At 34.9% G+C, this 13,303-nt stretch overlaps 1 protein-coding gene across 1 annotated transcript in view; it reads right to left on the minus strand.

The window, feature by feature from the left end:
- RtcB (RtcB RNA ligase) overlaps positions 1 to 13,303 on the minus strand; it is a 129,107-nt gene that overhangs the window by 68,845 nt on the left and 46,959 nt on the right. The window contains exon 6 of the mRNA XM_090404080.1: positions 1,758 to 1,807. Within this exon, the coding sequence (XP_090260206.1) occupies positions 1,758 to 1,807 (50 nt within the window). The remainder of the gene's footprint in view (positions 1 to 1,757; positions 1,808 to 13,303) is intronic.

Genomic DNA, 13,303 nt, shown 5'->3' on the forward strand with positions numbered 1-13,303 from the left:
TAGTAAAGTGAGCTGAAGTTCCTATACCATGACAGTATAACTCTGCAGTTCTTGTCATCACTTCTTTCCCAAGTGGTATGAGGTCAAGTCAGTAGGTACCGGCTAATTCTGATTAAATCTATATATTCAAAGTGAGGAAGAAGGCAAGTCCTATTCTCAATTCACTGATGCTGAGAGAATGAGTTCTAGATTGTTGCAACAACGCAGCTCTGTTGGTTGAAAGATGCAGAATTGAAGACATCTCTTTTGTTCAGCTGAGGCAGTCATAACTTGTATCCTTCCATGAAGCACTAATCCAGAGATGTGTTGATAATCATTCTTAATACATATGGTCCTGAAAGCAGCAAGACAATTCTAAAGTAGAGAGGTAATCATTTCTTTAATCCATGGACATAATCTAGGCACTTACCAATCCAATGAAAGGAATCCCAAGACCTTCATGGATATTAATGTATACTAACATGATTAGTATACATAAGTGCAAGGGAGGGCTGAAAAGTTCTGATAAACACCTAGAACAAAAATTATATTAAAGCAACTGATATAACCACAAGAAAGAACATATCTTAAAACCTTTTAACCACATGTTTCATTAAATTGTAATAAATTGTTCTTTTTCTTTTAAAATATATAAGTATTTATATAAGAATATATAAATATATAAGTATATTAGAATATATTTAAGAATATATATGACATGTCAAAGGTTTTGAAGAAATTCGAAGACACAGAGGTGCAGGCCATAATCAAGTTTTTTGTTTTTTGCAGCAAAAAAGTCCACAACTGAGATTCATCAAACTTTGTTTGAGACTTTAGGGGACTGTGCCTCAGCATATCCAACAGTTGCCAGATGGATGGTCAAGTTTAAAACTGAGCATCCTGAGACAACAGATGTCCACAGGTCAGGAAGACCTTCCACAGTGATTACACCTGAAAACTGATGCAGTACATGACATGACCGATCCTTGATGATAGACTAATACCAGCCAAAAACATTGCAAAGACTCTGGAGATATCTAGGGAATGAGTTGGGGTCATCATCCACCAACATCTGGACATGAAGCTCTCAGCAACGTGAAAATCCCCAAATGTGTGAATACCAACCAAAAGAGAGAACCTGTGCTGTCATCTCGTGGGATTTTGAGAAATCAGGTGCAAATTTTTTTGACTTGTATTGTGAACCATGACTCAGAGAATAAACAACAGTCAATAGAGTGGAGACAAAGGTTCTCCATGGTCAAAGAAGTTCTGAACCCAAAAGTCAGCAGGTTCTTGCCATTGTCTTTTAGGAAATGGATAGTGTAATCCCTACCAAGTACCTCAAAAAAGGTCAAACTGTTACAGGAGCAGTTTATTCAATAGCTCTGAATGAATCAAAGGAGGTAATGAAGGAAAAATGCCTGTGGCATTTTTCCTTCACAGATATGAAAGGAAAGCAGATAGTGCAAATTTTTATTATCAGAGGTGTGTATTGCTGAAAGTCTGGAACTTTAGTATACATTAACACCCCACTATCAAAATTATTCAATTATGTATAATATTTTAAGTGATCTGTTATGAAAACTAACATTGCATGATCCAAATAATATCTGTTTGGTAATCCTCTTGAATATATAGCCAAGTTTACATGTTAAGTTTTAAGGATTTTTGAAAAACTACATAGATGCTATAAGTTTATTATAACACAGTATAATAATCAAAATCAATATTTACAAGCTTTATGAATATCACTTGAATTAAAAAAAAATGAAACAAACCTTCCCTAAGAGACCAGTCCATCCCCATTTCCAATGCTTCTTCTAAATCTCTATGAAAATAAATAAATAAAAATAAATGAAGAAATAAATAAAAAAAAAAATACATACTAAAAGTATGAAATTTCAATCTTATTTCAAAGTCAGACTTACTTTTGGCAAAAATATCAAGCAAAAATTTGGAAAATTAAAGATATCAGACACTGACATAAGCAATATTGGGTGCTTCTTACATTCTTACAGTGATTTATGAGAAAGTGATTCTCACAAATGTTACTGAACAATAAATATCCATTTACCATTTTCTATCCTTAAGTTTTGTTTAAGTTTAAATGGATCTTTCTCATAAGAACTGTACTAAATTAAACTTGCCAAGAAATTATATTCTTGTTTAATTCTTTATCAGAGTATAAGCATACAAAGTGAAGTATCTTCATGACTAGGCTACTTGCATACAGAGGCTAATGACTTCACATTACTTGCCTTAGTATTCCATACTGAAAAGCACACATCCTTTCAATCATGTATAATGCTGTGCATTATTGGAAGGCAAAAATCCCATATACCTTACTTGTTGGTAAGGAACTGGATTGCACCCTAAGTTGCATCAGATTGGACTGCTCAAATGGATTGAGATCTTATCTCTGATAGCCAATGAAACATTAAGTATACAAGTCATTTCTTGTATACTTCATTTCATGATGTATACAAGAAATGACTTGTATAAGTCATGTTTCATTGGCCTGGAACCATTCTGAAATTGTTCGCAATACATCATTAACCTAATCAGAATTCAGTTTAATATGTTGGAACCAATTATGTTCTAGTATATTGTACTGAAACTCTGCCATTGCCGGTCCCAAGCCCAGATGAGAAAGGAGGAGGGTTGTACTTGTGGCTAGCAACCATAATATGAAAAAACATATTGCTACAGAAACCTCAACCATTGTTGGAAAACTGACACAAAACCAAGAGGGAGAAGTACTGGGAAAAATGAAGCAAACCAGTGAAAGTCCCATTGGGGAAGCTGACAGGCAACAAACTCCAAGGAAAAACCTCTTTAGCCCAAAACGTTTAACCAAAATTGGATGCTGGAATATTATGACTTGGTACGAAAATGGAAAAGCTAACTTACAACCACAGAAATGAACAGATACAAAATAGAAATACTAGGTCTAAACGAGACAAGATGGAATGGTAGCAGAGAAATCCAACTAACAACAAACAAATGCATTTTATATTCTGGAAACCAGAACGAAGACGATACACATAGCAAAGGTGTAGCTTTCATGCTAACAACAGATGCTAGAAGAGCACTAATTGAATGGAAACCAGTTTCTGAAAGAATCAAAGCTAGATTTAAAACTAAATACAGAAATGTGACTATAATAAACATATATGGACCAACAAACAATGCAAAAACAAAAGAGAAAGAAGACTTCTATGACATGCTGCAAAAAGAAGTAGATAAAGTAAAAAGTAAAATATGCTTTTAATTATAGGTGACATGAATGCAAAAGTAGGAGATAGTAACATGGGATACGAATAATGGGAAAAGAAGGTTTAGGAAACTATGACGAAAATGGGGAAATCCTAAAAGACTTTTGCACTTTCAATGATATGATCATACGAGGAACCTTATTTAAACATAAAGACATCCAAAAACAGACTTGGATATCACCAGATAAGTAGTCCAAAAACCAAATAGACCATATTTTAATAAACAGACCTTGGAAAACCTCTTTGATGGATGTAAGAGTTTGGAGCGGCACAGATGCCTTTACAGACCACTTATTATTGATTGCAAAAATAAAAATGAAACTACGAAAAATATTTAAAGGCAAGAACCAAAGAATTAAATACAATATATCCAAACTGAAAAACAAGGGTATAAAAGGCAAATATAAAGTAACATTAAGGAATAAATATGGAAACCTTGTAGAACAACATAAGGAAATAGACATTGAAGAGAACTGAGAAAAAATAAAGAATATATTTAATAGTACTGCCAAAGAAGTTCTGGGAAGGCAGCGTAGGAATCGCAAACAATGGATCTCTGAAGAAACCATCAAATTATGTGAAGAAAGGAAAGCTTTATGGAACACACTTCTGCAAAGTACAGAAGAAAACAAAAGAAATAGGATAAATGAAAGATACAGGCTTAAAAACGGACAGGTAAAAAAAAGTGCAAAGAAAGATAGAAGCATTTTCCTGGAGGAAATGTGTAAAGAGGCTGAAGAAGCAGCAAATAAATTTGACCCAAAGAGGTTGTTTGAGATAACAAGAAAGTTAGCTGGGAAGAGTTTTAAAAGAGAAGGGCCTGTAAAAAATAAATAAGGAAAGTTACTCACAAATGAAGCAGACATAGAAAAAAGATGGATAGAACATTTTAAATGGAGAAATAGAAAACCTAGAACAAGAAATACCAGAAGAAGAAATACTTAAAATAAATACAGGAACTATAACTAAACTAGAAATAACTCAGGCAGTAAAGAAAACAAAAAACAATAAAGCAGCTGGGAAGTGACAATATACTGAACTACTTAAAGCAGATATAAATACTACTGTTGAAATGCTACATCTGCTATTTAATCAAATATGAGAAAAGGAGGAATGGCCAGAAGACTAGAATATAGGACTCCTGGTGAAACTGCCAAAAAAGGGAGATATAACACTTTGCAAAAATTGCAGAGGGATTTCACTTCTAAATGTTGTAAGTAAAGTATTTACTAGAAATTTGCTAGAAAGAATGAAACAAGAAATTGAAACTAAACTGAGGAAAGAACAGGCTGGGTTCAGGCCAAATAGATCTTCTATTGATCAGATAATAGCACTAAGAATAATTGTTGAATCAATAGAGTGGCAGAGTAGCCTATATTTGGGATTCATCGACTTTGAATGTGCATTTGATAGCATAGATAGAAAGACTATATGGAAGTTAATGAAGCACTACGGAATTCCTCAGAAAATCATAATATAACAAAGAAAACTCATGAAAAATCCAAAATCCAAATAATAAATAATGGCAAACTATCAGAACCATTTGCAACAAACACAGGAGTAAGACAAGGATGTATAACTATCCCTGATCATCTTTCTGATTGTTATTGATTGGGTGATGAGGAAAACATCTGAAGAAAGAATTGGCATTCAATGGGGATGGTCAAATAAAATCAATGACCTGGATTTTGCAGACGATATATGCCTTTTGGCACAAAAACATCAACACCTCCAAAAGAAAATAGATACTTTAAACCAGGAAGCAAATAAATGTGGATTGAAAATAAATCATAACAAGACTAAAGTAATGAAGATAAAATCCAAACAATAATTAGTCTTTGAAATACTAGGGAAAACACTGGAACAGGTAGATAATGCTTATCTACCTGGGATCAGTGATCAGCACACAAGGAGGAACCAAACAGGACATACAAAATAGAATCCAGAAAGCACAGATTGCATTCAGTATGATGAAGAAAATTTGGGGGTCCAAAGAAATAAAATTAAAAACCAAAATTAGGCTCTTCAACACTATTGTTAAACCAGTTTTACTATACGGAGCTGAGACATGGTCACTAACAAAGGAAAACATAAATAAAATACAGGTCTACATAAACAAATGCTTGAGGAAGATACTAGGAATATACTGGCCAAATAAAATAACAAACATAAAACTTTGGGAGAGAAAACAGGTCAAATCAGCATTAGAAATGAAATCACTAAAAGAAAATGGAACTGGATAGGTCACACAATCAGGAACCCAGATAAAGAAATAGCAAAAATTGCACCAGAATGGAATCCCCAAGGCAAGAGGAAAAGAGGTAGACCCAGGATAACATGGAGAAGAGAACTAGAAACAGAGGTAAGGCAGCTGGGACATTCCTGGAAAGAGATCAAAAAAGAAGCATTGAATAGAGTCAGATGGAAGTTAATGGTTTAGGCCCTATGCTCCGCAGGGAGCGAAGAGGATAGGTAAGGTAATATTGTACTGAACATAATGTTTTAGAAGCTACTGGATCAAATAGTGAATGCTCTTGCTAAAGCTATTCTACTACCAGGTGTGCCTGGAAGGAATCCAAATAATGATAAGTGGGGGGAGGGCACTGCTGACAACTTGCAGTTGGGTGAAATTCTCCTCGATGATGGTTTAGTAAAGCATCTTTACTAAGCTTAAATAATTTACTGCATATTCTCTGTCTCTTCCAAATTCAACCCATCTTAAAAAAAAACGATGAAAACTCAAGAAAAAGATTACACAGAAAAAAGTAAACCTACATTTTCCAGATTCATTTTAGAATTAAGCAGCCTTATTCATCTCTATTTTTACTAACAGAAACTCAAATTTCAGCTCAAGTACCACTTATTTCAGTCTTCCAATTACTCTTTGTCTCAAAGGTGAAATTTGTATTCTCTGATATAAAATGTCAGTATTTCAAACCTTAGAATTTCCTGTTTTCGACTTTCTTTATCTTAATTTTTCTACTATGTGACAAGGAAGAGAAAAAATAATTATGACAGGATGGTAGGTAGTTAGGGGAAGCAGAGTAACCACTGGAAAACATATAATGGAATTTTTAATGAACACATCAGTGTACATCACACTGTTGTGAATGATGCTGCAAAAAATATACAAGGGAGGTAAGTATTAGAATTAAAGACGCAAGAATCAGGTGTATCAAGTGTAGCTTGGGTTAGTTGTTAAGGCTGTGGGAATATATAACAATATCACCACATATTAATAAATAAATAAATTAATGAATATCAAAAGATACTCTGCTACTCGGCTACCTACCAGTGTCATCCTGTCATAATTATTTTTTCTCTTCCTTGTCACATAGCAGAAAAATTCTCTTGGATTATCTTTGACCTGACTGTCCAGTCTCCTCTCAGGGTCTGCTTTTAGTTTTTTAACCATGCTTGTTACCTTTCTGGCCTGCAGTTCATATTCTTTACTATGCACTGATCGAGTTATTTAATGAAAGTCTTCCACTGGGGGAGGGGGTTCCTAAGAGTGGAAAGAAGACAAATACCACTTCCGAAGCATGGTTCTATGACATAAGTTTCAATTATAGACTGGTCTGTATATCTGCAGTTGCAATCAAAGTGTTGGAGAAACTCATTAGGAATAGAATACAGGATTGGATCGATTGACATGGGATTCTATATGATGATGAGCATGGGCTTGTGAAGAGAAGATCTTGTTTTAACATCTGCTTACATTTTATGATAAAGTGATGAATGTGTTGGATAAGGGAGATTCATATAGTGATTTTCTTGGACTTCGCAAATGCATTCAACAGATTACTATGTGACACACATAGATTGGTGTATAACTTGCAGATGATGAGATTGAATAACAGATTGATTAGAAGATTAAAGATTAGCTGTCTAAAAGATATTGGCAAGTTGTGTATGGTGAAGGAGCTTCTCAGAAAAGGAAGGTGACCAATGGCATGCCTCAGGATTCTTCCTGAGGCATGCCATTGGTCACCTATACTGTTCTTGGGTCCCTACTGTTAACTTATTTGTTAATGATATTTCATGTGGATTGACTGAGGATTTTCAAATGTTTACTGATAATACAAAGTTAGGTTGAATTATCAAGAATATTGCTGATGTTAATTCTCTACAGGAAAAGATATGAATACTTTTATCTTGAACAGATGAGTGGGATTGCAGCTTTAATATTAATAAATGCAAGCTGCTACACTTTTAGGGGTGCAGAAATGTAAGGCTACATATTGTGCTTCAGGAAGTAGTTGAGATTCAGGATTTTGGGATGATGGTAGGCAATGAACAAAGTTCACTGTCCACCATCATCCCAAAAACTTGCAAGTGTTGCAAATACTGCACATCATACTGTTGCTATGATAAAAAGTACATTCACAAGTAGGGATAAAGAGGTGGTGGTGCCTCTACATAAGCCATTGGTCAGATCAATGCCTTATATAGGGTAAGGCATTTGATAAGCCTTACCATTCACAACTCACCTCACCTCAACCTACAGAACATCAACCAACACCACCACCCTCAACTCCAATCTCCGAGCCATCCTACAATGGAGTTAGGATAACCTCATAAATTTCAACGCCAATAAAACCCAGTTCTGTACTATTTCCCATAAAAAAGAACCATTTTTCCCCAGTATCCTTTTTGACGATACCCAAATTTCCAGTCTGAGATCTCACTTCTTGGAATCACCCTCGTATCAAAACCATTGCATCCTCAGCCTCAAAAAAACTAGGATTTCTCTCTGGCTGAAGACGTTACTTCACCCCCGAACAGCTACTAACATTATACAAATCACAAGTCAGCCCAGCTATTGAATACTGTTCCCACATATGGGATGGGGCCCCTGAAAGCTCTCTCAAAATGCTTGACTTAATACAGAGGAGAGCAATTAGACTTATCAATGATACCTTACCAACTCTCTCCCCCTACTTTCACACAGACGTATAGTCTCTGCAGTATGTATATTCTACAAATATTTCCATGGGAAATGCTCATCTGAAATAACATCAATAATTCCACCACTAAGTACACCTAGAAACAAACAGAACAAGTTTCTTTTCCTCTTCTTTCATCCCTGTAACTGCTGCACTATGGAACAATCTCCTACCTGCTGTGTTTCCCAAGGAATACAATTTAAAGTCATTCAAATCAAATGTAAACAAATTCCTCCTTTCCAAACCCACTACCCATACACGGTACTAATGTACTATAGGTTGACCAACTAACTCCTGTGTATGGGCCCAACATAAAAAAAAAAAAAATAAAAAAAAAAAAACCATACACATGAACTATTGTGCTCAAATTTGGTTGCCTAGTTTTTATTGTAATGTGAACACACTAGAGGATACAAGATGGATGACCAAAGTGATATCAGAAGTCAAGTGTTAGTTATGTGAATTACAGTTTGGTGGATATAAAGAAAAGGAGATATGATAGAGATTTTCAAGTTAAGGGATTCTACCAAATTAATACAGAAGGAATTATAAAAAAAAGTGGTCAGTAAGATTTCAGAACAAGGCCATCCCTGGAGTTGTATAAAGATGTAGTGAAGAAATGTGTGAAGAGAAGATTTTTTTTTTTTTACATTGGAGATTTGTTGGTGAGTGGAATGTATCGCTGGAGTGCATTGCGAATGTAGGGAGTGTAGTGTAAATGATTTTAAGTTCAATATGATATACATGTTGCTGACAGAATGGGCCTCCCATGATAAATGACTGCATGGATGTTACTGCAATAATAATAATGATGAAATTTGACAGGAAATATCTATAGGTTCACTACTGAGAAAAGAACTGAACAGATAACACACTATACCTATTTAGACACAATTTTTAGTCAAGATCGCAAATTAAATAGGGAAAGAGATAACAGAATACGAAAGGTCATATGGTGATAAGCCAGCTGAATAAATTTATACAGAAGAGAAATTAGACAAAAACACTAAACAAACAGCTTACAAGAACATTGTTCAAACAAAACTTTAGCCTACAGATGTGAGAGAAGACAAGTAACAAATGAGGTCTGAGAAGTATTAGGAGAGTGAAGAGATAGCTTCATCATCAAATTCCTGTCATGTACCCTCAAGGGGTGTACAGGATGTGATAGTACTACATGAAAAATTTACATCATTACTAACTTCCTATCTACAATTTTCCTCCAAATCAGTCTGTTACTCATCAAGACTACAACGGTTTCCCTCTGGGTCATTTTCCTGCCAACCTAGCAGAGAACACTTGTTTTGCTAATCTTTCCTCACCCATTCTGTTTAAGTGACCATACCACCTGAGATTAGCTCTGCTAATGCATCCCTGGATGCTGCAGTCTCTAGTCTTTGGTCAAGTGTTTTACTTCTGACCCAGTTCTCAGATCCATAAGTTAAAACTGGTTTGAACACTGTCTTGTATACAGCTAATTTAGTGTTCTGACTAATTTCTCTCTTATTCCATATGAATTTATTCAATTGACTTCCTACCATACCAGCGTTGTTTACCATCTTCACTAAAAATCGTGCCTAAGTAGCTGAAATGTTTCACTTGTTCCACAGGTTCTCCATTCACAACACAGTTGACATTTTCAATGATTCTGCCTATTTTCATTGTCTTTGTCTTTTTATTGCTGACCTTCATACCATATCTATTACAACAGTTATTCAATTTAGTCAGAGAATCTTGCAGACTTGTAGCAGATTTATTTAGAAGTATAACATCTTATGCATAAAGCAAAGAGCTGACATTAATATCTCCAATTTTGATATCATGTTTAATACCACTTTCCTTCATAATGTGATCCATATAGATAATGAATAAGAGGGAATAATGTACATCCTTGTCTCACACCAGATTTAACATTAAACCATCTTCTGTACTTCCTTCAATTCTAACTGCTGACTTACAACTCAAATAAAGACTAAGTATTGCTTGATATAATGCCTCATTGACACCAAATAACTGTAGCAAATTGAATAGCTTCTCTCTTGGCACCTTGTCGTATGCCTTTATCAAAACGACAAAACTTAAATACAGATCTTTGTTATATTCCCATGATTTCTCCACTATTTGTCGTAAAGTAAAGATCTGATTCTGACAGCCTCTATTTGACCTGAATCCAGCTTGTTCTTCACCGAGCTTTTCTTCCACAATTCCTTTAACCGTTTCTCAAGTATACTTGCATAGATCTTACAGGAACACTCAATAGGGATATACCTCTGTAATTCTCACATTCAGTTTTATTTCCCTTTTTATATATGGATACTATGAGAGCTCTACTCCAATCATCGGGAATTCGTCCCTCTGTCCAGGCATTCTGAACTATGCAGTGCAGCCACTGTAAGACTTTTATACCACCATACTTCAGCATTTCTGGTTGAATATCATCTACTCCTGCTGCCTTTCCACATTTCAAGCCTTTGATGGCTTTTCTACTTCAAGTATGGATATGTATTCCTGACTGCATGTCTGGTCAGTGTTTTTTTATCACTGTGCTGTCATCACTGCTTGTCTCATTTAGCAAATTTTCAAAGTAATTACTCCATACTTCAAGGATATCTTTTTCTCCTGTTTTCATTTCACCTTTATCATCTCTAATTCCTTTTACAGCACTCTTTCCTCCATTTCTTAGCTTTATCAACAACCTCCAGATTATTTTGCCACCTTCTTGATATTTATTTTCTATGTTCTTGCCAAAGTCCAGCCATGACTTTTGTTTAGCTAGTTTTACACACTGTTTAGCTTTCTTACATTTGTCTCTGTATTCTCTAAGAGCACAAGCTGACTTATTTGCCAAGCACTTTTGATATGTTTTCTTCTTTTCCTTCACTGCCTCTTTAACTTCCTGTGTCCACCATGGAGTTCTAATTTTTCTATTCTTGCAGATAACTTCACCACATGCCTCTCTAGCTGAATCAATCAGGGTTTTCTTCAAGGCTTGCCACTGAATTTCCAAGGTTTGGTTCCTGTTCTCAAACTCTTTCATTTTTCCTTCAATAATCTTTGTGTATTTTAGTCTACAGTTCACATCTGAGAGCTGCTCAACTTTTATTCGCTTTAAAACTTTCTTACGTGTTATTCTTTCCAATATGAAATTCAATTTTATCCTGCTCAAGACTAAATAGTGATCACTTCCAATTTCAAATCCTCTGTAGACTCTGGTGTCCTGCACCAGGGAGAAAACATCACTATCAACAATAACATAGTCAATGAGACTTTTCTTATTCCTTGCCAACATTATTATTTCTTATTCCATGTTCCAACATAAAAATGTGCATTTGTGCACATTTTTATGTTGGAACATGGTGTTAGTAATAACTAGTCCATGTCCTGAGCAGAAATCAAACAAATATTTGCCATTATTATTAGCTTTGATCTTTTCTCCAACTTTTCCCAAAATATTTTTGAATGTCTCACAATCATTTCCTACTCTGTTATTTAGATCCCCAACAAGGACCAACTTTTCCTTTTTCACTGTGTCAGGTGCTTTTTCTAAAGCCTCAAAAAATTCCTCCACTTCTACCTTAGTAGAACCTTCTGTGGGACCATAGGCACAAATAAGTCACATTGTCCAGTTCCCCATTCTCATATTTGCACACATTACTCTACTTGAGACTGACTGCCATTCAAGAAGATTAGCCTCGTATTTTGGTTGAATACTATGGCTACTCCTTCTTTTCCTTGATTGTCATTGCCTGAATATAACATTTTGTATCTATTGCTCAGAAAGATCTCACCAGTTTTTGTCTTTTTTGTTTCAGTCACCCCTATTATGTCGATCTGGTACTTATCTAATTCCTCAGCTAGCTCCATTTCTTTGCCATTCAGGCTTCTTATTTTGATAGTACCTATCTTTAACTCTGGTGATGTTGAGTTGGGATGTGTTTTCAGATTTATTCCAGTAGCTGACGTTTCGCTGTTCGCCCTGGTTCCCTGGCGAAAACAATGGGGACCTTGTTTAACCTGGCGACGCCCCAGCCGGTATGAAATTTTGTTATATCGTATCATCATTTTTTATTTTGGTTTAACCAATAAGAATACAATTTGGTCAGCTAAATCCCAAATTGCCAGCTCATCCTTGTTCGTTCAGGTAGATACCCAACATAGTGTACCACGAGAAGGTGAGGATTGGACATTAGGTCAGAAGCCCTGGTTGGTTCTCCGCATTCCTTTAAAGGCTATGTGGAGGTCTCCTCTCAGTTATACAGCTTTGACCCTTAGGCACCCCTGAAGAGATAGCATAATGGAGAAAATCACCAATCATGAAGAATCCGCATATATTTTTGAACAAATATGAAAAGAAAAAGGCTCAGTGGGAGACAAAGATATAAATTAGTTAACAGAAGTGTTTTAGAAAATCTGAATGTAAAAGATGAAATCAGACCTGAGAATAGCAGGAAATGGAAGGGGGTTGAAGATGTTGATAAAGTAATAATTGAAAATGTTGGTTTGTCTAATATGTTCCCCTGGTATATTCCTTGAGAGTATAATTCGGAAAATAAATTTTTGCTTCTTTCTTGAACAATGAAATCAAATTTATCAACTACTTTTTTTTTATATAATAAACGAATTTTGTTTGCTAACTAAGACATATGCAAAACCATGTTTCCATGGTTGTAATATGTTCCTGTATAAAGCAAAGAAATTGCCTGTCGTCATATTCTAATGATGTTCTTCTAGTTATTTGCTGCTAGAAGTTTGCTAACTGCAAGTAATTAAGGAATAATTAATTACACTGGTTATTTTTATTGAGAGGATTGTTATCATTACTTTAATTTTGCAAGAGTAAATCTCTTTTAGCTATTATTACTTGTGCCAAAAAATGTTTTTATAACATGTCCAATGTCACATAGTTCAGAAATGGTATATATATATATATCTTAAGAAAATCTACAAAAATGCAACTTTGTAAAAGATGATAAATTATTACAATTAAGAGTACAATGTAAAGCAAGCAGATAGGAAATGCAGTGTATAAAGCAAATATCCAAAATAAGCTACACACACAGTACTTACGTGATATATAACTTTCTACTTAATGATTTAATAGTT

This window comes from Typopeltis vanoorti, chromosome 2, assembly GCF_054136105.1.
Source record: "Typopeltis vanoorti isolate ZY-2024b chromosome 2, IOZ_Tvanoo_1.0, whole genome shotgun sequence".
Taxonomy (NCBI): Eukaryota; Metazoa; Arthropoda; class Arachnida; order Uropygi; family Thelyphonidae; genus Typopeltis; species Typopeltis vanoorti.